This window comes from Glycine soja, chromosome 3, assembly GCF_004193775.1.
Source record: "Glycine soja cultivar W05 chromosome 3, ASM419377v2, whole genome shotgun sequence".
NCBI classification, from domain to species: Eukaryota; Viridiplantae; Streptophyta; class Magnoliopsida; order Fabales; family Fabaceae; genus Glycine; species Glycine soja.
The window spans coordinates 6,167,268-6,194,190 of record NC_041004.1 but is presented as its reverse complement, the minus strand read 5'-3'; the positions used below and the strand labels follow the sequence as shown (position 1 = coordinate 6,194,190).

At 35.6% G+C, this 26,923-nt stretch overlaps 1 protein-coding gene and 1 pseudogene across 8 annotated transcripts; one reads left to right on the top strand and one right to left on the bottom strand.

Moving 5' to 3' along the window:
- Positions 1-1,103: 1,103 nt before the first annotated feature.
- LOC114406060 lies at positions 1,104-17,435 on the top strand (annotated as a pseudogene).
- A 2,698-nt stretch (positions 17,436-20,133) lies between these two features.
- Positions 20,134-25,678, bottom strand: LOC114406058. Of its 8 annotated transcripts, none has more exons than XR_003665338.1 (5): positions 24,655-25,678; positions 22,347-22,445; positions 21,464-21,580; positions 21,302-21,382; positions 20,134-20,635 (listed from the first exon to the last, which is right to left on the bottom strand). XR_003665338.1 is itself a non-coding variant. In XM_028368625.1 (3 exons), the coding sequence occupies exons 1-2, from the start codon at positions 25,525-25,527 to the stop codon at positions 22,389-22,391; spliced, it is 930 nt and encodes a 309-aa protein (XP_028224426.1). In that variant the 5' UTR covers positions 25,528-25,678; the 3' UTR covers positions 20,134-20,609; positions 22,347-22,388. The 8 variants fall into 8 exon arrangements, 2 of the variants coding, with proteins under 2 accessions (XP_028224426.1, XP_028224425.1); XR_003665340.1 differs by having other exon boundaries at positions 20,134-20,609; XR_003665341.1 differs by lacking the exon at positions 20,134-20,635 and adding an exon at positions 20,977-21,164.
- Positions 25,679-26,923: the final 1,245 nt, after the last annotated feature.

The following is a 26,923-nucleotide window of genomic DNA, read 5'->3' as shown; positions in this document are numbered from 1 at the left end:
TGAATTTCTAACATGAAAATATTTATGGAATTAATTCAAATCACAATTCTGATGGCATTACTATAGAACAAGCATAGGATGTTAATAACTTCTTGCAATTCTATTGTGCATAAGTAAACAAATTACTAGAAAGATTTTAGGGTAAATATTTTTAGTCCTTAAATTTTTTAAAATTTCTATTTTTGTTTTTTTGGAATTTTTGTTTCTATTTTTGTCCCTTAACTGTTTTTTCGTCCATACTTTTCGTACTTTGACTATTTTAATCCTTACTTATCATCACTACTCCAGTTATGCAGCTAATAGGATCTAAAACTTAAGGTTAGTTTGACACTATATAACTTTTAAACTTATTGTTAATAGCTTCGGGCAAGTATGTTGTGCCTGAGTACACAAATTATTGGCAAGCCTGTGTTGTGCCTAAGTTCTACTACTGATTTTGTCAAAATACAAATTTAACTTTTCATTGGTCCACTATTTGAACTTGTGCCCTCCATATCACAAAGTCAGGTTGTGCCAAGGCTCACCCTCTCCTAACTATCACCAAAATATAATTTGAAAAAAAAAATTAAAAAATTCAAAACGTGTACTTTTAGATTTGCAAAGTTTTTTCAGTAATTTGAACATCCTAAAAATATAATAACCACTTGTCAAAGAAGCAAAACTATCGTGGCTTACATAGAAGCAATATATCGTAAAGGACCACAACAACCATGCCAACACACTACAGTACAAGTCAGGTGTCTGGTGATTTAGATTAATAAGAAACACGGAGAGAGTCATGTACAATCAATGGTGTAAATGAGCTAGGAAGGAAAACAAAGTTACAAAAATGTTGTTTATTTCATATCAGAACTCGGTTATGAAAATGCGAGAATAATGCTAGAGAGCAGGTCTCACATAGATTTTAGCTAGGGAGTGTGTCAAAAACATGTTAAAAAGTATGTTATTTCACATAGAGATGATGGTGTTAATTTATTTCCCATATAATACAAAAAGTTATGAGTGATTAAATAAAATGACTTGTTCCAGTTATTAAGATATTAAATTAAACAATATAATAATATATGAACGATGTATTTCATTTTCAATCTTTATTTCTATTTTATAGGACTGAATCTGAGCTTCTTGGAGAAATCATCAACATCGTCAATCTTGTGTTGATGAGTTTGGATAAGCATCCACTCAACATAAAAGGAAATATAGGAATCGATAAACCAATTATAGATTTACAGTCATTGTTACACCAAGAATCCAAATATGTCTGTTATTGGAATTTGGGGTATGGGCGATATTGGAAAGACAACCATTGCAGAAGAAATGTTTAAAAAGCTATATTCCGAATATGATGGTTATTATTTTTTGGAAAATGAAGAGGAAGAATCAAGAAGACATGGAACAATTTCTTTAAAGCAAAACTTTTTTCTGCAACACAACACTTGGAGAAAATGTGAAAATGAACATAGTGCATGGGTTGTCAAATTATGTTAAGAGAAAGATTGGTCGTGTGAAGGTTTTAATTGTTCTTGATGATGTGAATGATTCAGATTTACTAGAAAAATTAATTGGAAACCTTAATTGGTTTAGACGAGGTAGTAGAATCATTATAACAACTACAGATAAACAAGTACTTACTACTAATAAAGTTGATTGTTTGACTCTTGAAATAGATTTTTTAAGTTGTTGCTAATTTTTTAGAATATGTTGTTATGCAGTTATGCTGTTTTTAAGTTGTTACCATCCTAGGAGTTTATATATATATATATATATATATATATTAGTATCTCTTTGAAAAAATGTATTTTGTTTTCTAGATCAGTCTTCTGCAGTTATAAAATACCATGAGTTTCTTTATCTTTATTCTTCATACCTTTCTAAAAACAATAAATTGGTATGCTAAGCCTTATTCTAAGGGATCTGAGAGATTGAGAGAGCCCATACATATTTAAAACATAAACACATAACCTGGTCAGAATAAATCCAGAAGGTTCATCCATTCCACTTACACTTCCGTTGTTTGATGGTAAAAGTTATCATCTCTGGGCTTTTAGAATGGAAGCATATCTCAAAGCAGGTGATTTGTGGGAAGCTGATGAAGATGTGTACGAAGTCGAACCCTTGTCGAACAATCCAACAGTTGGTCGAATCAAAAATCACAAAGAAAGGAGGCAGAGAAAGTCAAAAGCAAAAGCAACTTTGCTTGCAACAGTTTCATCCACCATTCTAGCCAGAATAATGACACTAAAAACAGCCAATCAGATTTGAGATTTTTTGAAACAAGAGTATGAAGGAAATGAAAAGGTTAAAGGTATGCAGGTGCTGAATTTTATCCGAGAATTTGAGATGCAGAGAATGAAGGAATCAGAAACGATTAAGGAATACTTTGGCAGGCTTCTTGGCATAGTCAATAATGTAAGGCTCCTAGGTACTGAATTTTCAAACGCTAGAATTGTTCAAAAAATTCTAGTCACAATACCTGAAAAGTTTGAAGCCACAATTGCATCTCTGGAGAATTCAAGGGATTTGTCAAGCATTACATTGGCAGAATTGTTGAATGCACTACATGCACAAGAACAAAGGAGGTTTGAGACAAGAAGGGTTTGTTGAGGGTGCCTTTCAGGCCAGATCACAGAATTACAAAGGAGGAAAAATTAAATAACAAGAAGAAGCAGAGCAACAACAAAAATGGCCAAAGCAGCAATACACGTGTCTTTTCACCTTGTCCTTATTGCAAAAAAAATAATCACCCACACAAAAGGTGTTGGTGGAGGCCAGACATAAAATGCCACAAGTGTGGTCATTAGGACATGTGGAAAGAATATGCAAGACTTAACAACAACAACAAGGAGAAGCCAAGGCTCTTGAAGATCAGCTTGTGGAGGAGCAGTTGTTTGTAGCATCATGCTTTGCAACCAACACAACTACGGAGAGCTGGCTTATAGACAGTGGTTGCACAAACCACATGACTTATGATCGTGAGCTTTTCAAAGAATTGGATGAGACAAATATTTCCAAAGTCAAAATTGGAAATGGAGCACTCATTGCAGTAAAAGGCAAGGGAACGGTTGCAATTGAAGGCCACTCAGGTTTGAAATTAATTTCTGATGTATTATATGTCCCTGAAATTAATTAAAACCTTTTAAGTGTTACTCAACTGCTGGAGAAAGGATATAAGGTGTTGTTTGAGGACAAAAACTGTGTGATTAAAGATGCAAACAACATAGAAATGATCAAAGTTCAAATGAAAGGCAAGAGTTTTGCCTAGGACTTGATGAATGAGGAGCAGCAAGTGTAATATCCCAATTTTTGTAAACTAGATTAAAAAGGATTGTTATTTATAAATAAATAGAGTTTAAAATAAATGATGAGATTTTATAAATAAATAAATAAGGAGATATAATTATTAATTAAAATAATGATTTGAGAGAAAATAAAAAAGGTATTTTATTTAATTGTTTGATAGAGAATAAAATAAAGTTTGTTTTTATAAAATAATAAATAAATAAATAGAGTAAACAATAGGTCATAAATGCCCCTAGCTATAAATAACAACATGCTAGGTCAATTTTCAGACTGACTCCTCAGCCTCCTCTGCCTCACAATGTTGTTTCTTCTCTCTTCTCCCAAAACCCTCTCTTTTTCCCGCAGGCCACCTAACCTGTCTCAGAAAAACGACGATCTCGGACTCTTTCACCGTTGGATCGTCGTGAAATTTGAGTACCACGTTCGAAACCCAATTATGAGCATTCTCACCGTTGAGAATTTCGATATTATGTCTGAGCTAAGAGAAATACCCCTCGCATTGTAGCATTTTCCTTTCCCGCAGAAACCCAGAGCTGTCTCGGTAAAACTACGATCCCGGTTTCGTTAACCGTTGGACTTTTATGAAATTTGGATATCTTGTTCGAAATTCAATTTCAAACGCTTTCACCGTTGGGATTTGCGAGATAATATTTGTGGAGGGAGAAAAATAAATCGCATAGTAACAGTACAAGTGGAGGCTTCAATCCCTTCTCTGTCTCTTTGACGTTTAGGAATTCTATCGGAGCAGATAGAGGAAAAAAATTGGAGGAATCTCAGAGAACCGCTAGAAATGCTGTTATCGCTGGCTGAAGACACGTGAGTCCGCTTAGAGGTAAGGGATGAGTTATTCACAATTGGGAATTAGTGAGAACATGTGTAGGGATCCTTAGAGATATCAATTGAAATGAGTTTTGGGGTGTTTTTGCAATTTTCATTTTATCCTTATAATTATTACAGTGAATTATATATGTTTGACAGACCAATTGTTGTGGAATTGATATGCTATTGTGTTGAGCGTAAACCCTATAAATCGAGTACTTTTTCTAATTAATATGAATTGATGAAATAAAGGAGAAATTTAGAGAGAGATATTGATTTTGTATTTTCTCTTTTTTCTTGTTGTTTAGGTTTTTATATATAATTTAAAAAGTTAATATCATAATTGAAATTGACCAAAGTGTTCATATAATTATTTAGAATTTGTGCATTGAAAGCTTACTTTGTAATTTGTGATTCAATATGATGTATGCTAGCTTATATATATATAGAGGTTGTTATTTATATTAATAATTTATGTAAATAATATTGTAGAGTGTTATAGTATGATTCCAAAAATTATTAAGCGTTGGAGTTTGAGAATATTATGGTTAAATTTGATGAACATGTGTATGTTGTACCTTATGAATATCATTAGGAATGTTATGAGATGGTTGATGTGATGTTATGAGATGTTAAAGTGTGGACATGATATTCGATTGTAAATAAGTGAATGTGTTTAACACTTGATGTTACATTAATTATATCGTGAGCTATGAATTATACAATAACCCGACCAGTGTTTATGCGCAATGTTAAAGAGAAAGTGTAGGTTCCTAGTTAGGAATCAGTGTTAAATTGTAGCGCAATTGTGTTAAATATGTTTGAAACATGAGTGTGAGGTCGTGGTATTGTATAGTTCATGAGCAGTGCTTATAAATGAAATATGTGATGAATTATGGAATAATATGTTGCCTTGTGATTATAATAATGTTATTGAGATTGAGTAAAAGTGTAAAGTAGAATATGATACGAAATCAGAGTGTGGTAACGGAAGCAAACAACCAATAACGAAGGTACTAGGTACCACCCTTATTAGTCGAATTCCTTTAAGTATTTTTGGTATTTGTGTGTTTGGGTTTTTACGAAAATCAGCAAGGAAAAATAAGCAATATTAAACTACACCAATAGCTTAATACGAGATTAGCACTCAACACCAATTGAGCTAATCGGACTATTTTCAAGACGACGCTTGTAAATAATCGGGCGAAAATGTAAACACAATTTCTAATTGGACTGAATTGTTCTTGTTTATTGAATGATCTGCAAATGATCAAATTACATCCATATATGGCCGAAAAACAGTAAGGCCTAATTAAACACAATAAAACTAGTAATAAAATGCAATTAAGGCCTAATTAAACACAATAAAACTAGTAATAAAATGCAATTAATGACTTAATGCAATCAGCTCATGATATTCCTTTTCCATAATTAGCCACACGCCTATTTAAGGCCTTGAATGTCCCATTTATGCTTCTTTTGTAACCATCTTGGAAAGGTTTTGAATGGCTGAATTTTATTTGTCTTAACTGATGAAAATGCTTAAAATAGCCAAGTAATTAAACTCAGCCCTTGATGAGGATTCCAAACAGCCCCCACGCCATTAACTTCCCTTTGAATGTCACTTGTGTTGATTTTCAACTCCTCTTGGTCAATTTTCGTACCATCCCCTCCCCCTTTGAAAGGAATTGCCCTCAATTCTTGAATACCATCATCATCTAAATACGGTGAGAGATCTCCAACATTGAAAGTAGCATGTACTCCATATTCTTCGGGCAAATCAATCTTGTATGCATTGTCATTGATCTTTGATATAACTTTGAAAGGACCATCCGCTCTAGGCATGAGCTTATTCTTTCTCTTGCTTGGGAATCTTTCTTTTCTCAAATGGACCCACACAAGATCACCTTCATTGAATAACTTAGGCTTCTTATTCTTGGACCTTTGCTTATAAACTTCATTCACGGCCTTGATTCTTTCTTGCACTTGATTATGTAGCTTGATCATTGCTTTGAGTTTGGCCTCTGCATCTGGATGAACTAACTCCTCTTTTGGCATAACTATCAAATCCAATGGCAAGTAAGGATTCACACCATAAACAACTTCAAAAGGAGAATGATTAGTAGCATATGTAGGGGACCGGTTGTAAGCAAATTCAGCATGGGCTAGCTTCAAGTCCCAATCCTTTTGAGTCTTACTAACCAAACCACGCAGCAAAGTACCAAGAGTTCTATTAGTCACCTCGGTTTGTCCATCGGTTTGAGGGTGATGGGAAGTACTAAACAGCAACTTAGTACCTACTTTCCTCCATAATGTGTTCCAAAAATAACTTAAAAACTTTGAATCACGATCGGAAACAATAGTTTTAGGAACTCCATGTAAACGCACAATCTCACAAAAGTACAAATCAGCAACATTACTAGCATCATCGGTTTTGTGACAAGCTACAAAGTGTGCCATCTTTGAAAACCTATCCACAACCACCATAATAGCATCTTTACCTCGCTGTGTTCGGGGCAAAGCCACAATGAAATCCATACTCACATCCATCCAAGGACCACTAGGCGTTGGCAAGGGAGTATACGCCCCTGGTTTGAAAGAACTCTTTGCCATGTGACAAGTAACACACCTGCTAATGACTTTTTGCACATCTCCTAACATCTTTGGCCAATGAAAGTGTTCCTTCAAAATCTCCAAGGTCTTTGTAATGCCAAAATGACCAGCCAAACCTCCACCATGAGCTTCACGAACTAGTAACTCACGAATTGAATGCCTTGGGATGCAAAGCCGATTCTCCTTGAATAAAAATCCATCTTGCACGATATACTTTCCAAATGCTCCATTCTCACAATTAGAGTATATTTCACCAAAATCCACATCTTCTTTATAATAATCTTTCAAAGTCTCAAAACCAAGTAAACGAGTTTCAAGAATTGAAATTAAAGCATACCTCCTTGAAAGTGCATCAGCCACCACATTACTCTTACCATCCTTGTATTTTGAAGAGAAATTAAAAGATTGAAGAAATTCAACCCATTTAGCATGCCTTGGACTCAACTTCTGCTGCCCATTGATATACTTCAATGACTCATGATCTGAATGCAATATAAAGTGATTAGAACGCAAATAATGATTCCAATGATCAAGAGCTCTCACAATGGCATAGAACTCTTTGTCATAGGTGCAATAGTTCAATCTGGCTCCTCCCAATTTCTCCGAGAAATAAGCTATAGGCCTTTTGTTTTGTATCAAAACAGCCCCAATGCCAACTCCACTAGCATCACATTCAACTTCAAATGGTTGAGTAAAATCGGGTAAAGCTAAAACAGGAGCTTCACAAAGCTTTAACTTAATCAATTCAAAAGCCTTTTGTGCTTGTTCATTCCACCCAAACGCACCCTTCTTCAAACATTCGGTCATAGGACTTGCTATAGTGCTAAAATTCTGGATAAAGCGTCGATAAAATGATGCAAGACCAAGGAAAGATCTCACCTCCGAAACTGTTGTAGGGCTCGGCCAAGTCTTGATAGCATCCACTTTTGTTTGATCAACGGATACTCCATCTTTAGACACCACATATCCAAGAAACACCACGCTTTCAACCAAGAAATCACACTTTTCCTTCTTCCCATAGAGTTTTTGTGCTCTTAGGGTCTCAAATATTTGTTTCAAATGAGTGAAATGCTCCTCTATAGATTTGCTATACACCAATATGTCATCAAGATAAACAACAACAAACTTACCCAAAAAAGGCTTGAGTACTTCGTTCATGAGCCTCATAAAGGTGCTAGGTGCATTTGTGAGCCCAAATGGCATAACTAGCCATTCATATAGACCATGCTTAGTCTTGAATGCCGTCTTCCATTCATCACCTTCACGCATTCTGATTTGGTGATATCCACTCCTTAGATCAATTTTTGAGAAGATAACCGATCCATGTAACTCATCAAGCATATCATCTAGTCTTGGAATGGGAAAACGATATTTGATGGTTATGTTGTTCACTGCCCTACTATCAATACACATTCTCCATGAACCATCCTTCTTAGGAACCAACAATGTCGGAACAGCACATGGACTCATTGATTCACGCACATAACCCATGCTTATCAATTCTTCAATTTGCCGTTGCAACTCCTTTGTCTCCTCCGGATTACACCTATATGCAGCCTTGTTTGGTAATGGAACTCCCGGAATTAGATCAATTTGATGCTCAATCCCACGGATAGGTGGCAAACCCTTTGGTAGTTCACTTGGAAACACATCTTCATACTCACCCAAAATAGCCTCCAATTGTTGTTTAAAAGGAGTCTCTACATCGTCTTGTCTAGCATTCTTTGCAACCAACACGTAGACTAATTCACCATTATCAATAGCATCCTTCACTTCATTTTCAGTAGCAAACATAGTGAGACTAGGCTTTTTACCTCTTTTTGTAATCATGGAACGGACTTCATTTGATGCCATTGGTTTCAACACAATCCTCTTGCCATTGAAGTTCAATTCATGCTCATTGGACCTTCCTCTATGCGTCACATCCCTATCAAATTGCCAAGGGCGTCCCAAGAGTATGTGACTTGCATCCATAGGTACCACATCACACAAGATTTCATCAACATAAGATCCCATGGTTAATCCCACACGCGTCTGCCTTGTAACATTTATGCTACTTCCATTGTCCAACCAATGTAGCGCATAAGGCTTAGGATGTTTTGTTGTGAGCAATCCTAATTTAGACACCATTTCAGTTGAAACCGCATTGGTACAACTACCTCCATCCACAATGATACTACACCACTTATCTTTCACTTGACCCTTAGTGTAGAAGATTTGATTTCTTTGATCTCCTTCCACGGGTACAGCCTTGACTTGCAAAGTTCTTAGCATCAAGGTATCATACATGGGAGGTCCATATACTTCTACCTCATCATCATCATCTTCAACAATTTCAACTCCATCACGCATGCTAATTGCTTCTCGGAGGGTCACAACTCGTTGATTAGGACAAGCCCTAGCAAAGTGTCCAAAGCCTTGACACTTGAAACACCTAACCTTTGACAGATTAGTCTCCTTGGCCGTGGCAATGGGTTGTTTAGGAGCGGCCTCACTTTGTTTCGGTTGATTCTCCATTGGTTTAGTGCTAGGGGCTGGATTTGCACTACCCGACACACCTCCCTTGGACCAACCACTAGAACTCCCAGCATTATATCTACTCTTGTTTTGATTTTCAATCTTCAAACACAAGGTGCACAAAGTGGTGAAATCTGTGTAGTTACATAGCTCAACAGCAAAAGCTATGTTCTTATTCAGCCCACGAAGGAAACGGCTCATTTTTTGCTCTTCATTTTCCTCCACTTCACCCATTAGGCATAGGTTCTCAAACTCATCAATGTATTCAGTAACACTCATTTTGCCTTGCACCAAATCTGCAATCTTTTTATACAAATTCAGTCGGTGATTTGATGGTACATATCTCTTGCGCAACTTCTTCTTCAAGGACTCCCAAGAGTGGATTTTCTCCTTTCCATCTCGTGTCCTTCTAGCCTTCAATCCCTCATACCACAACGATGCACTTTTGCTAAGTTTCAGGATAGCATATTTGCAACGTTTCTCATCATCAAGATCCTTGAAGTCAAACATTCTATCAATCTTGCGCTCCCATTCTAGATAAACCTCCGGGTCTGCACTACCATTAAATTCAGGTAGTTCGGTGATTTTGAACTCATCCACGTTTGGACGTGGTTCACCCCTTCTAGGCCTCCATCGTTCATCTCTCAAGTCAACGTTCCTTAAGGCTTCACGCAATTTGTCCATGAAATCATCACTGTTGAAATCCATTGTTGTCACGTAACACGGAATCAGAACCGTGCTCTGATACCACTAATGATACGAAATCAGAGTGTGGTAACGGAAGCAAACAACCAATAACGAAGGTACTAGGTACCACCCTTATTAGTCGAATTCCTTTAAGTATTTTTGGTATTTGTGTGTTTGGGTTTTTACGAAAATCAGCAAGGAAAAATAAGCAATATTAAACTACACCAATAGCTTAATACGAGATTAGCACTCAACACCAATTGAGCTAATCGGACTATTTTCAAGACGACGCTTGTAAATAATCGGGCGAAAATGTAAACACAATTTCTAATTGGACTGAATTGTTCTTGTTTATTGAATGATCTGCAAATGATCAAATTACATCCATATATGGCCGAAAAACAGTAAGGCCTAATTAAACACAATAAAACTAGTAATAAAATGCAATTAAGGCCTAATTAAACACAATAAAACTAGTAATAAAATGCAATTAATGACTTAATGCAATCAGCTCATGATATTCCTTTTCCATAATTAGCCACACGCCTATTTAAGGCCTTGAATGTCCCATTTATGCTTCTTTTGTAACCATCTTGGAAAGGTTTTGAATGGCTGAATTTTATTTGTCTTAACTGATGAAAATGCTTAAAATAGCCAAGTAATTAAACTCAGCCCTTGATGAGGATTCCAAACAGCCCCCACGCCATTAACTTCCCTTTGAATGTCACTTGTGTTGATTTTCAACTCCTCTTGGTCAATTTTCGTACCAGAATAGGTGTTGAATTGTGAGATACGTGAAAACATGTGATGGTGGATTGTGACATTATGAGATGTGAAATTGTGAATGAGTTTTGGTTGTGAATAAATGTGTGATTAATTCTTGATGTGACATTATTTGTGTTGTAAGCTGTGAATTGTACAATAACCCGACCAGTGTTATCTTGAGAAAAGTGTAAATGCGCAGTGTTAAAGAGAAAATGTAGGTTTCCTATTTAGGAACCAGTGTTAAAGAGAAAGTGTAGGTTCCTATTTAGGAACCAGTGTTAAATTGTAGCGCAATATGTTGTACGTGTTTAAGACACGAGTGTGAGGTCGTGGGTATTGTATAATTCACTAGCAGTGTCTGTGTGCTAAAATGATTTTAGGGGTTGGACCTGAATCAGGAGGGAGAGGCCCTGACGGACTCTTCGGAGTGTAGGCCTTGGGGGTCATCGGGTTTGAGTGCTCCTTTAAGCCTATGCTGATCCCATATGGTTGGAGCATTCTCGCAAAACATCGTGACCCGGACTGGTCTCCCTATGATTTTACTTAGTGAGAGTGACCTGGCAAACTCATTGTGTGGTGTGTCTTGTTATGTACTCCTAAGCGCCCCGGGGTGGTTTTTCACTGACATGGTACCACATTGCATGTAGGCTTGAGTCTTAGCATAATTGTCTCATGCGCTTGCTAATTGTTTATTATGAAATTGAGGTGTTATTATGTCTTGATCAGAGCGTGTGATTCTTGTGTAATGTGATTGATGATTGAAAAGTGTAATTGATGGATGAAAAGTGAACTTTGAATGACAAAGTGGTGGAATTACGTGAATTACATGTAAGTAAGTTTTATTTGGTTTATATGATATGTATATCTAGTTGTCTTGTTTCTCTATTAGTTAGGAATGTGATAACTTACTCCCAGTTTGTTGTTTGTGTTTGGATCCTGTGATGATCTTGAACTTTGTGTTCGGGGGAGCAGATGACTAGGTGAACTGCTTTAAGGAATATTGTGCTGAAGGACGTCGGGACACAACGCTCTGATAAGATGTGACATTGGGATATAAGTTTTTATGTTAATTTTATGATGTTAGTCTATTTTATTTCACCTCACTGATTTAACAAAATATTTTTGTATTGACGGCCTTATTTTGAGCCGAATATAATTTTAATGAGTTTATTTGGTAATTGAAATGAATGTGAACCTTTTACCCATTTGATTTTTGTTTACCAATATATTTTATTTATTTATATATATGTCGGGGTAGAGGGTGTCACAGCAAGCAACTGTACATAAAGAGGATGATAATACAATGCTTTGGCACAAGAGATTGGGGGCACTTTCACCATGTTGCACTACTTTTCATGAAAAAGAACAACATAGTGAAAGATATGCCAGAATTAGAAGATTTACCTCCAAAATGTGTTGTTTGCCAATATGGAAAGCAAACCAGACTTCCTTTTCAACAAAACAAGACTTGGAGGGCTTCACAAAAGCTGCAGTTAGTACACACAGATGTGGGAGGACCCATGAAAACACCATCATTGAATGGCAGTAAGTATTATATTGCATTCATTGATGATTATTCAAGAATGTGTTGGATTTATTCTATGAAGTTTAAATCTAATGTTACTGACATCTTTGTGAAGTTTAAAGCTTGGGTTGAAACTCAAAGTGGATGCAAGATGCAGGTGATCAGGTTCGATAATGGAACTGAATATACCTTTGAAAAATTTAACAAGTTTTGTGTAGATGCAGGCATTGAACATCAATTGACGGCACCATACACTCCACAAAAGAATGGTGTTGTCGAGAGGAAAAATCGAACAATTATGGAGATGACAAGGTGTTTACTTCATGACAAAGGGCTGCCAAAGGAATTTTGGATAGAGGCTGCACACACAACAGTTTTTTTGCCGAATAGGTTGCCAACAAAAGCTTTGTAGAAAAAGACTCCATTTGAAGCATGGCACAACTACAAACCAAAGCTAACAAATATGAAGATATTTGGTTGCCTATGTTTCTCTTACATACCTCAAGTAAAGAGAGACAAACTTGACAAGAAAGCAGAACCTGGAATTTTTGTAGGTTATAACTCAACTTCAAAGGCCTATAGAATCTACCTACCACAAAGCAACAAAGTAATTGTCAGAAGGGATGTCAAATTTCTGGAGTCAGATAGTTGGGATTGGAAAAATGATAAGAGGTTTGAGTTTCAAGAGGAGAATGAAGATGTTGATGAAAAACCCATGAGAGGAACCAGATCACTTTTAGACATCTACCAGAGGTGTAATGTTGCCGTGATGGAGCCTGAGGGATATGAAGAAGCTACAACTGATCAGAAATGGATAAATGCAATGAAGGAGGAGCTTATAATGATTGAAAAAAATAAAACATGGGAATTGGTGGACAGACCTAATGACAAGAAATTGATTGGTGTCAAGTGGGTTTATAGAACCAAGCTCAATCCGGATGGTTCTGTAAACAAATACAAGGCAAGGCTTGTTGTTAAAGGATATGCTCAAGTGTTTGGTGTTGATTTTTTAGAGACTTTTGCCCCAGTTGCCAGGCTAGAAACCATAAGAATGTTGATGTCTCTTGCTGCATAAAACGGTTGGATTATACATCAAATGGATGTGAAATCAGCCTTCTTAAATGGATACTTGGAGGAAGAAATTTTTGTTGAGCAACCTGAAGGGTTCGTTGTTCAAGGGCAGGAGGAGAAAGTATATCGATTAAGGAAAGCTTTGTATGGTTTAAAACAGGCACCACGATCATGGTATAACAGAATTGATGCACACTTGGTGAACTTAGGCTTCAAAAAAAGTTTAAGTGAATCTACTTTATATGTGAAGAAGACTGATGGTGAAATACTTGTAGTATCTCTATATGTTGATGATCTACTGGTTTCGGAAAGCAACGGGGAGCATATTGACAAGTTCAAGGAAGAAATGAAAGATGCTTTTGAAATGACAGACCTTGGAAGGATGACATTCTTTCTTGGTATGCAAGTGTATCAAAAATAGAATGAAATATTTCTTTGCCAGGAAAATATCCAAATGAAGTTCTCCAGAAGTTCGACATGGCTGGGTGCAAACCAGCTGCAACTCCAATGAATCAAAAGGAGAAGTTTTGCAAAGAAGATGGAGCTGAAAAAGTGGATGAAAAGCTGTATAGGAGCCTTATAGGCTGCCTAATGTATTTAAGTGCATCAAGGCCTGACATCTTGCATGCAGTAAGCTTGTTATCAAGGTACATGAACTGTGCTAGTAGAATTCATTTTCAGGCAGCAAAAAGAGTTCTTAGATATGTTAAGGACACAATTGATTTTGGAATAAGATACCATTATGTTAAAAGCTTCAGACTTCATGGTTATTCTGATAGTGATTGGGCTGGATGTGCTGACGATATGAGAAGTACTTCAGGTTATCTTTTTAGCTTTGGTTTTGGAATTTTTTCATGGTATTCAAAGAAATAGGAAGTAATAGCTCAATCCACAGTAGAAGTAGAATATGTTGCTGCAACTGCTGTTGTAAATCAAGCTCTCTGGATCAGAAAGCTTATGACAGATTTGCATATGGAACAACAGGACAATACGCAGATATTTGTGGATAATCAAGCTGCAATTTCTATTTCAAATAATCCAATGTTTCATGGCAAAACAAAACACTTCAAGATAAAACTCTATTTTCTCAGGGAGGCACATAAGGAAGGAGAAGTGAAATTAATTTACTCCACAACAGAGGAACAAAGTGTTGATATCCTAACAAAGGCGTTTCCTAAAGCTAGATATGAATTCTTGAGGCAGAGGCTTGGTGTATGCGGTTCCAGAGTCAAGGAAGAGAGTTGACTGTTTGACTCTTTAAGTTGTTGCTATTTTTTCAGGATATGTTGTTATGCTGATATGTTGTTATATATTCTAGTATCTCTTTGAAAAATGTACTTTGCTTTCCAGATCAATAAAACAGCCTTCTGCAGTTACAAAATACCCTGAGTTCCTTTATCTCTACTCTTCATACCTTTCTAAAATCAACAATATATCATGTTGGGGAATTGAACTCTAGTGAAGCACTTGAGCTTTTGAGTTTGTATGCCTTTAACCAAAATCATCTTGATATGGAGTATTATAAGCTATTAAAGAGGGTGGTCAACTATTTCCAAGGCATACCATTAGTTGTTAAAGTTTTGGGTCATCTTCTTTGTGAGAAAGATAAGGAAGTTTGGGAAAGTCAGCTAGACAAACTTAAGAACATGCCATTTTTGGGGAAGTTTACAATGCAATGAGATTGGGGAAGTTTACAATGCAATGAGATTGAGTTATGATGATCTAGATCACAAAGAACAAAAGATTCTTTTAGATCTTGTATGTTTTTTCATGGGATTGAATATGAAAGTGGACCACATAAAAGTTTTATTGAAAGACAGTGAAAAAGATGATTCAGTGGCTGTTGGGTTAGAAAGGTTAAAAGATAAAGCTCTTATAACCATTTCTGAAGATAATGTTATATCTATGCACGATATCATACAAGAAAAGGCTTCGGAGATTGTTCGTCTAGAATCAATTGTAGACCCTGGAAACCGTAGCCAATTGATGCATCCCGATGATACTTACGAAGTATTAAAATATAACAAGGTAAAACCTAAATTAATTATTACATGTTTTTTTATAACATTTAAATCATTTTGTTGGGAAAAATGGCTTTTAGTGATGTTTAAGTTTTCCTGTGACTGTAATGGCAGGGGACTGAGGCCATAAGAAGCATAAGGGCAGACTTGTCAGTAATTAGGAAGCTGCAGTTAAGCCCTCACATATTTACTAAAAGATGAACAAACTACAATTTTTGTATTTTCCTAGCAAATATAATCAAGATGGATTTCCTCTTCTTCCTTGCGGCCTTCAATCTTTCCCAGTTGAGCTAAGATATCTTGCTTGGATGCATTACCCTCTGAAATCCTTGCCAGAGAATTTTTCTGTGGAAAACCTGGTATATTAGACTTGTCACATAACCAAGTGGAAAAACTTTGGGATGGAGTGCAGGTAAACAAACATGTTTTCCTGTTATAATTTTCCTGATTCAAGTACTACAAAATTGACAACGTAGGCTCATATGTCTTCGTTTGTATTATCTTGTCATAGAATTTGGTGAATTTAAAAGAAGTTAAAGTCTCTGGTTCTGAAAACTTGAAGGAGCTGCCAGACCTTTCAGAAGCCACAAATCTTGAAGTGCTGGATATCAATTTTTGTCCTCGGTTGACTAGTGTGACTCCATCTATTTTCTCTCTCAACAGGCTTGAGAGATTGTCTGTAGCTTATTGTTCCCTTACAAAAATTACCAGCAAGAACCACCTAAGCTCCCTTAGATATCTCAACCTTGAGTCATGCAAAAAGCTAAGGGAATTTTCAGTGGCATCAGAGAATATGATTGAACTAGATTTATCATCCACTTGTGTCAATGCATTTACCTCATCTTTTGGATGTCAAAGCAAGCTCAAAATCCTGCAGCTAAGAGAAAGTGGCATCGAAAGCTTGCCTTCAAGCTTCAAGAAGCTTACAAGACTGCAATATCTGAATGTATACAAGTCTAAGGAGCTTTGTACACTAACAGAGCTTCCAACTTCCCTGGAAATTCTGACGCCACAGATTGCACAGCATTGAAGACTGTATTGTTTCCATCAGTTGCTCAACAACTCAACGAAAACAGAAAAGAAGTTCTGTTTTGGAATTGCTTGAAATTGGATGAAGATTCTCTCAAGGCTGTTAAACTAAATGCACATATTAATTTGAGGAAATTTGCATACCAACATTTATCTGCACCAGATGAAAATTTTGATGATTATGATCGTACTTATGGATCTGATCAGGTAAAGTATGTGTATCCAGGAAGAAGCGTTCCAGAGTGGTTGGAGTATAAAACAACAAAGGATTATATAATTGTTGATCTCTCTTCTACTCCACACTCTTCTCATTTGGGCTTCATTTTCAGCTTTGTTATATCCGGTCCTATGGTGAAGGCAATAATTGGTTATTAGACTTACATTCTATATCACTGTGAGTGATGATGAGGATGAAAGTAAAAAGGATAGCATCAACATCTACATGTCCAACTCAATTGTCTGGGCTGCATCAGATCATGTGTGTGTGATTTACGACCAATGATGTTCTCACTACCTAAACAATAGATCCAAAAACCAGAAAAGGTTTAAAATCAAGGTTGAAGCAATGGCAGCAGCAGTGGCTTGTCAGAGGGACGTGGGGTTAAAAGGGTTGGGAGTCAGCCTAATAAACACCTCAGCATATCACAGTTTCAGGAAACACATAAACACCACAAAGCATCGCAATTTCGTTCAAGAAATGAGCACCTCAGCAGATCACAGTTTCATTCAACGAATAAAAACCTCAGCAGATCACCAGCTTCATTCAGCAAACAAAATCCTCAGCAGATCACAGCTTCATTCCACAAATGGAAGTATCTGATACTATGTATTTCATTCCAATGCTTCCTATTATCTTGTTGATATCATTCTTGTTGTTAAGAAGCACAGTTTGCTTTAGACATAAGTTTTTTGATGTGAATTCTTGTTATAGTTATACTGTAGAGCTGCTGAGTGCTTATACAAACGACAATAAGCTTCTGTTTCTCATGTGGAGACATGTGTTTAAAATAAGAAAGAAACTGTAAGGAGACAATGAAAAGAAAACTGGAATTCATACTTTCCTTTATATCACTCTTTTAATTTCATGACAATTATGTTCAACTTTGTGCTAACTGCAAGTCTGCAACATAACACTGACATGTTAAAAGCATGTTTGGGAATTCATTAGGTTAGCTCCACATTGTTGGGAAACAATTCAAATTTCTAATTTCAAATCTCTAGTATGTTGTTTAGATTTATATGATATTATCTTATTTTAGGATATTATTTAGATTGTTATTGTTTGTAGCTTTACTTTCTGCTTGTACAATGTGTTACCTGATTCTGAAATAAACCCTATCAAAAAACTTGTCAGCATATAATAACAAGTAACATATTCTTGTTAATTTGTATATGTTGAAACATCTAACATGCTAGTTCTGTTTAGGTAGTAGTATTAACATATGGCTTCCGAGTATTTTAGACCAATCCTATTGGTCCAGAGCAAACACATTTCTGGGGATATGTTGCCAGTGGGGAATTTCTGTCTGCAGCATGTTACACTACTTTGGTTCTCTAATATAAATTACATGGATGTGATTAAAAGTGGTTGGTGGGCATGAATAAAGCAGCCAGAAATCATTCCTGCAGGCAACATGACAGTAAGTTGAAAATATTCTTATCCTATGATGTGTTGCAATTTGCAAAACGTTCAGTCTTGTCATTGTGTTGGATCTGCAGTTCAGTTATGTGTGTCTATTCAGCAATGTTCATGAGATTTTTGTTTAGGGTAATTAGTTTGTTATCAGTATGTTAGAAACAATTGTTAGGTCTAATGAGTTCTATAAATAGAGCTGAGGTTTTCACTGCTATGTTTGACATCCAAACTGCTGGGGAAAAGAGTTGGCTAGAATTAGACTCTAGCCTTCTTGTCCAAGCTTTTAAACAGTATCATAGTGTGCCCTGGTCGCTAACTCGCTATACAACCGCTGGATAAAGTGTATAAATCTAGCCAAAACATTTAGCTTTAGAATTAGTCATATTTATCGTGAGGCAAATGCTTGTGCAAACAAATTTGCCTCTTTTGGTGCATAAAATTTTGGTTATACATGATGAAACTCCCCATCTCATTCATATCTCTCCTTAGGTACAGGCAAGGGCCTTATACAGATTTACATAGTTCTTGTTTCCCTTGGGTGTGATTTGGTTCCCCCAAGGTGTCAACTTAGTTGAGATTCCTCTTTTGTTGCAATGGAGTTATACGCTTATACGCCTATTTTTGGCCAAAAAAAAAGTTCTTTAAATAGAGTATGTACATACTCTTATTGTTGTATCTTTGATCATTTTAATCAAATACAAATGAGTTAATTTTATGGTACTTCTCTCGTATTTTTTTTAGCTTTTTTATGCGTGGCTATATCAACTTGGAGTGACTTGTATCTCTACTCAATAATCTGATAATTAATTTCATGGACGTTTCTTCCTTTCATCTATATGACTGAAGACTGAATACAACGATGGATATTCTCCAAATAGGTACATCTCTAAGAAGGTGAGATGCTGAATTTGCTGTCATTATTCATGCACCAATTTTCCTAAACAAAAAATGATTTCAAATTTCATATTTGATCCTTGCATATGGTTATAACATGCTTTGTAAAGCAACTCCGAACCACGATTCCTGCTTCACATCAAGTTTGTGCCACAAGCACAAGAACAAAAGAGATCAAATAAGTTAATAGAAAATTAAAGGCTTAATTTTTCTTTTGGTCCATTATGCTTTGATACATTAAATTTTAAATATTTTATTTTATTTATTTGTGTTTTCAAAATTTTCATTTTGATCTTTTTTTTTCCATTTTCCGTTTAAAATGTTATTCTTCTGTCAACTTTCAAATTTTGAATTAATTAATTCAACATAATAACAACTAAAAACCATAATTATCTTTATGTTGTTCCTATTCATCTTCAACAATCCACATCCACTATAAACATTCAGCAAAAGAATCAAAACCAAATCTCAAAACCCAAAATTGTGACCTCAAAACCAATAACAAAACCACCAATATGGGTTCGCTAGATCTAGGAACTCAACTCCAAAACCGGGTTCTAGCATCTAGATCTTGAAGATGAAAACGCAACACCAGATCTAGGAACACAACACCAAATCTATAAGTTGTAGGTGGCGACAACCCTCCTCATAACTCCAGCTACCACCGTGAACTCGAGCGAAAGCAAGGGTTACCTCATCAGCAAAGGGAAGCTTGATCTTGTGGGGATCGAGGAACCACAGGAGGTTCTTGTTGACATGTGAGATCACGGTTGTTGGAGCCACCACGATAAAATAGCAGTTATCAGTTATGGGGGTAATGGGGGTAATGGAGTCAGTCTCTTCCAGAATTGAGCGGATGATGGAATCTTCGAGGATGACATTGTTTTGGAGCATCGAAGCTCCAGATCTAGATCTGGTGAAGCACTCTGAAGCTCCAGACAATATTTAGCATTCATTAGTGGCTCACTTTGTCCTGGTTTTAATTCCTATATGTATAGTTCCCGATGATTAATGAATGGTGTATCTGAAAGAATAACCTAGGGTTTTGCCCTATTTTGCAAAATTATTGGGGATCCTAGTGGTTTTTTTATAGTAAACTCAGGCAATAATGTCACACGACAGGGCAGGAGAGTCACAACAATGGGAGGTGAAGAAGGTCGTCGAGGTGGTGGGAAAAGCAGGCAACATTCTGGACTAATTAACAAAAGAATTGTCAGACCACTAACCAATCAAAGTTATTTACCAATAAATAACTTGACGAGTGCAAAATAGAATTTCTGCTATTAAATCATAGTTGTCAAAGGTAGGCATTTCAGCAACAACTATACATGGAGTAGAAAGATAAGTTAGCAACCATTAACAATACCGCAATGCATGTTGATTTCATTTCTCTTGTAAGTGACCTTGTGAAAACGACATAGCAACTAAAGGTGAAAATGCAATACATAATAGAGTTGGCATATCATTACATGGAGTGAATATATGCCACAGGGTGAGGATCAAAAAACATCATATCATTCTTGTATTGAGAAGGACCACATCATTCAACTTCTCTGCAAAATTACTGCCTTCTTCAGATTGAAGAGTCATCAAAAAGTTAAATACATCATCTACAATAGCTGGAGTGCTGGACTGCATGTATACCACAGGCCGACCAAATGGTCTAGAAAGGCATGCTCATTTTTCAAGTGACCAGAAGAAACTGTTGATGATCCAGATCAGGCACAGAACGCTGAAAATGTCCATTGCTAATCTTCACTGTTGTGCCACATATAATATAATATAAGCTTGTTACATTGATGATTGACAATATGAATGCAATGTATGCACAGAATTTTAATATTTATTTTCTCCAACCACGACATTAGTGAGTGCATGAAGCTACTTGACATAAGTAATCTGACCAATATGCATCATGAGAGATTCTTGCTGGACATAAGAATGATTTTACAAAGTTTTATGTATGCTCATAATGTTATATGCCAACATGATTCTTGCAAAAAACACTGCCTTGTTTCATGTTCTGGAGAGATCACCACTAAAATAAGCCCTCCAAAACTGGACACTCATGTCAAAGACAGACTGAATTATTCTCAATCTCAACAGAATTAATTTATGTTTCCAATAAAAATAAAAACCTCATGTTTTACCATTATCATGATATTATCAGGTAAGTGTTCCCATAGTACAAAAAAGGGCTTTGCCTCCAACACACTCAGTAAAGTCTTCTAATAGAAGGATTGTAGCTAAGTTTTATCAAGAATCTGGGATATAATTACTCATAAATCTGCAAGACAATTCACAACCAAACACCCATGAAGCATGAATATGGACAGCATACAGATACACGCATTGTCCAAATTCCAAAATACAGTAACAGGAATGAACACCATAGATCTCCTATTTTTCCCTTCCTCCACTCACCTGCACAGGTGGGCACAATTCATGGTCCTTTGCTATTACTTCCGAGGCAAAGTATATGATAAATGTCAAACCCCTGAAATCCTTTGAGAGAGGGAAAAATACTAAGTCTAAGGAAACTTTTAATGGCTAAAGTCAAAATGAACTGAGTTACTAGGAAGATACTTAGTCTTGGTCTCTTAAACCACGGCTTGGTTTAATTTGTACAAATAATGAATGTGAATAGTGAATGAGCTTGAATATAATACCCAGCAGAGTTCTTGCATTGGTAATGATTTGAAACTGAAGATTTGATGAATAGATCCAAATGAATCAGCAAAAGTATAGCATTTATGAAGCATAGACATGGACACTGTCTATAAGCCCCTATATAACATAATGTGACAACTGACAACAGATTTCAAAATATAAGGAGACAAGGCATCATCATATATACTAAAAAATAATAATTATAGAAATGTGTATGTTTTTATGTCTATTTAAAAAAAAAAAAAAAAAGCATGCTCTCGACACAGAAATATGAGATATATTTTGCATGCATAAAACATTTTAAAATCATCTGAGTGTTAAATATCATAATTAATATTTTCATATCCAAAGATTACTGCTTGGGGATGTCAAAGTTTGTAATGTGTTAAAATATCATAATCTTTTCTTTAAGTGTCAATCTTTTATAGCTCAATATGTGACCTGGAACTTGAATTGTTTTAAAAAATAAAGTTCACACTAACAAATTTCAGGAAATTGCATACTGTAGAAGTTGAAATCTACAGTATATATTTTTCTTAAAAGTTTTGAAGGTGTAGCAGAAAGATTCAGCTATATAGCAGTGGAATGTATTCAACTAGGTCAACGCAGTTTTGCTTGTGCAAACTGGAAAACATAAAAGGTACTCTCAAGGGACAAGGCATACTAGTATGAATAGAGAGATAAACCACTTGTACAATATAATTGATCTGCTCTTTGGTAGATAAATTACTAATTTATTCAAGAAGATTGCTGAAAAATGAAAATTCTACAACTAACACAATTTAAAAACAAAACTTACCTGAACAAAAAAAGAAGGGTTCACCACAGTTGATAAAGGTAGTTATTCTGAGGCAGCAGATCTTAAAATTTTGTGTTTCAACTTCCTATTATGATTCTCCTGTTCAATGTTGATCAAAGAAAAATCAAGCAAGAGTTAGCAACTGCATAAAGTTCTATAATTTTCTATCAGGTAGACAGGCACACACACAAAAATCCTAATCACTAATTTTCTATCCCCACAGTTAAAGAATGCAGCCAAACTAATCCCTGGTCTAAAACTCCTTTGCATGTCAAATTGGCAAATATATAACAGACATAAAGGGAATGTGTAGAAACTAGGAAACAGAACAGATAATGTAAACTGTCAGGAAAAGAAATTGAAAAGAAGGATTAAAATGGTAGGAAAATATAAATAACTGACAAAACACAACTAAATTGATGAAAGGAGACAAAATTGAACATGAAGAGAAGTAAATACAATCAACAAAAACAACCTGAAAACAAAAGTGTACACTTGTAATCCAGTAAAAGTTAACTTGGAAAGAAAAGTAAATTGACAAGAAAATAAGATGCAGAGGGGGGTAAAAAATATGAAAATATGGAAGATACTAATCAGAAGAAAAATAACTAAAAATAGAATACTTTGAAGCATGAAATAAAAGATATACACAGGGAATGATAAAAAGAATAGCAACAAAGTAAGATGTTTAGAAAATAAAGAAATAAAAATAAAGGAAACAATAAAGGCAAGGAATTAAGTAAATAATTAGCATTACCAGGAATATAAAGCACGTATGTAAGAAAGAACTGTATATGGGCAAGTTAAATGGACAGAAAACAACTTCATTCAACATGAAAGTAAATAGCAGGAACTATAAAAGGGATAGCAGGGCTCAAATATAACCTTAGTCTGTGTTATTTGGGGTAGGATTTTAGGTGTTCCTCAAAGCAACCTCAAGTTAATCATCCTAATTGCTATTTATAGACCTAAACAAATAATGGCCTAGAGTCCTCAAAACTAATTACAAGTTTGAAATAAACCGCAGAGCGACAACACCATGATGCCATCTGCTTAATCCAAGGTTTCTGGAATGCAAGACATTTCTTACAACTGCCTAGACATTCAAAGCTTTGGGTGTAAGTATCATGTTCATATTCACATCAATACTATTCAACCAATGCTTCAGCTAGTCATTCTAATCTCATATCAACAAAATTGCCAAATGTCAATTTGCCAGATAGGTCAAATTGAGAGTTGAGTCTTCTCCTCAACAAATTCCCCTACTCCACTCCTTCTTCCCTGGCAAGAAAACTCCTGCACTAAAACCCCACTACTCTTTTTTATGTTAAGGGTTAGCACACATCTATTTTCATTTTAAGTCAAGTATAGAATAAAGACTGACCTACAAGCTAACTAATCAAATGGTACTGTCTTTTATGAAAAGAAAAGGAAAGGCTGTTGCTAGCAATGTGCTTTGGAATTGATTCTTTATCAGCGGCCCACCCTTTCTTTGAACCTTGTCAAGAACAAACTTAAAGATAAGAACTGAGTGCCATTTCATAAGTAACTGAGAACAACCCATAAACCTATATTATAAAATTACTCATAAAAAATTATTCCACTAAACTCCAAAACTACAAAAAATTCTGCCAATATTTAAAATTGCATACAGCATCTAATGACACATACACAACATCTTGGTCAGCAGGCCATGAAACTGCAAGAACTCTATTTAAAAAAACACTAGTTGACAACAACACATTCCAAAATAAAACCAATAGTACCCATAGTCAATTACCATTCCCATTCCCCACATTTAAACAATTCTGGTATTAATCATCATGTCATCTAACAAATAATCATTCAACATTAACAGCAACTGCACTCTGATCACAATCATCATGTCATAGATAATAAAATAGAATAAATAGTTCATGCATTGACCATGTAATGGGTTATTTTTACACTGAAATCGAATTACAAACTGTTATATAGGATAAATTTGTTGACTTTTACAACAATTTTCAGATTAGTTGATACTATAATATATTTTTTTTACATTGGACAGTACATCGAAATTAAACTCATATACAATCAACCAATCAGAAGTCATCATTGGCATGACTTTAACTATTAAAGCAGTTATTGTAAAAGTCAACAAAGTTACCCTACAAAGCAATTGCCAATTAGTGACCTTATGAAAGTATAAGGATAATTAACCTTGTCAGCGCATACATCATTTGCTCTATAAGCTCATATAAATAATAGTTGAGCATTGGCATCAACATAATATTGCTAATAGCAACAATAGTAATACTAATTTCACCTGCTCAATAACCATAGCAGAACTCTTCTCCACCAAGCCAGACAAGTTCTCAATCTTCACAAGCATCTTCTGATACAATTCCTCCAAACCCTCGGTGTAGTTCTTGGCCTCAGACCCCATCATTCTGCTGAGCCTCCCAACCTCGAACCCCTCCGCGCATTGGTTGAGCTCCCTCTGGTCCTTGGTGGCCTGCTTCATTTTTCCCATAGTCTCGTCGCCGCCGTCGCTTATCATGGGGGAGTCGTGGGGCCCACAGTCGAGCGGCGGGAGGTTGGAATTGGGGGCAAAGGCGCCGTAGTGGCCGCGGAAGGCGGGGCCGATGTTGACGACGTCGAGGGAGCGGGGCTCGAAGGAGAGGGAGGCGGGGCGGAACTGAAAGGCGCGGTACTCGTGCGTGTGGACATGGGAGTGGTGGTGGTCGGAGGAGGAGGGGGAGGCGAGGAGGAGGAAGATGCAAGGAGGGAAAAGAGAGGATTCGGAGGAAATTGAGTTTGGGTTTTGGATTTGGGAAGAGAATTGGGAGAGAGAGGAGAGGGAGGAGGTGACGGAGAATTCGCGCATGGAGGGGCGGAGGGGGGAGCGGCGGCGAGCGGAGAACCAGCCGAGTAGGGGGGAGGAGGTGGGGAGGGAGGAGGGGAGGACGGTGCCGGAGGAGTCGTGGAAGGAGGGGGAGGTGAGGAAGCCGGTGACGATGGCGAGGAGGGTGGCGGAGGAGGAGGTGTCGTCGTCGTCGTCGGAGAGAGTGAGGGGGAGGGGGGTGACGTGGCCGAAGAGGAGGCCGTGGAGGGAGGAGGGGGAGGTGGAGAAGCGCTGGATGAGGGAGGCTAGGGTGGGTCCCGAAATCGCGATTTTCTGCAACGGTTGATCGTCCATGGCGGCGGAATGAGAGTGGGAGAGTGAAAGAGTGAAAGAGAAAGAGGAGATTGTTGCGAATTTTGGATCTTCTCTGTGCAAGAGAGCGTTTGTTGAGTCTCTTTTACTTCTGAGCAAACCATCCCTGGATCAATTTCACGCTGGTTGAATGAGTTTTTTTGTTTTTTTGGCTAACTGCTTGTTTTTGTTTTTTTTTTTTTTAATTTCATCTTTTATCTTATTAAAAGTTTCATTGAATCAATTGTCTTATTTTTTAGTTTTTCTAGTTTAATTTAATTATTTATTTTTTAACAAAAATTCAATTTTATTGTTTATCTTATTCTTTTATTTAATTTATCCTTAATCTTAATTATTTTGTTTGATCTATTTAAAATTTGATGTAGATAATCATTTAAAAATAAACCGTTTTAGTTAAGTTTTCTTATAATAGTACTCCTTTTAGTGAAGATTCTATCATTTCTTAGTTTATTAAAAGTTACATAATCCAGGAAAAAATCATTAAAAAAGGAAATGAGATTCATTAAATTTTATAGTTTTTAACTAATTTCAATCAATAATATTATTTTTGTTTAAAAATGTATATTACTAGCATTTCTCTAAAATAATAGTAGTCTGTTATTAAAACAAATAAAAAGCAAATGAGTTGAAGTGGTTTACACTATCCAAAATTAAAAAAAAAAAACACCCCGTTATTTCAAAATAATTTATAAAAGTCAATAAAATTTAATTATGTGCTAAATATTACTATTTGTTTTATAATTTTGTAACAAATATTATTAATTAGTAGTATAAAAAATCTACATATTATTAATATATTTAATCTTAAATTATTATTTTTGGTACATAGCGTAATAAAGAAAATATAAATTTGAGTTGATAATTTGAATATATCACTCCCTATACATCTTCAATAACAAAAGAAATTAGTCCATCTCATATGGAGAACTAACATTTTGAATTTTGGATGAAAGAAACGTTTTTACATTTAAATTCTGATAGTAAACCCATAAAGGATAAATACATAAATAAATAAAAACTAAAAAGACATTCTCGATATTTTTTATGCTCTCTTTTCATTTTTGAATGACCATTTCATATTATATTTTATAACTAGTCAAAATATTTCTCTAACCATCTCAAATTACCCACTTTTTATCTCTATATATTTATATTTGATCTCATTATTTGTTTATCTTTTTTAACTTATCATTTTTTAAAATTTAATTTCAAAATTATTTTTTAATTATTATTAATAATCTTATGGGATAATTTATTTTTCATTATTTGTTTATACCTTTTAACTTATCATTTTTTAAAAATTTAATTTCAAAATTATTTTATTATTATTATTAATCTTATGAGATAATTTATTTTTCTATTATAAATCTAAATTAAT

What these genes read in the sequence shown, in the direction of transcription:
- LOC114406058 (XM_028368625.1), bottom strand. Translation starts at nt 25,527, where the DNA reads ATGGACGATCAACCGTTGCAGAAAATCGCGATTTCGGGACCCACCCTA. An exon ending in CTGCTATGGTTATTGAGCAG is followed by an intron (nt 22,446 to 24,654) that starts GTGAAATTAGTA and finishes AACATTGAACAG; the next exon opens with GAGAATCATAATAGGAAGTT.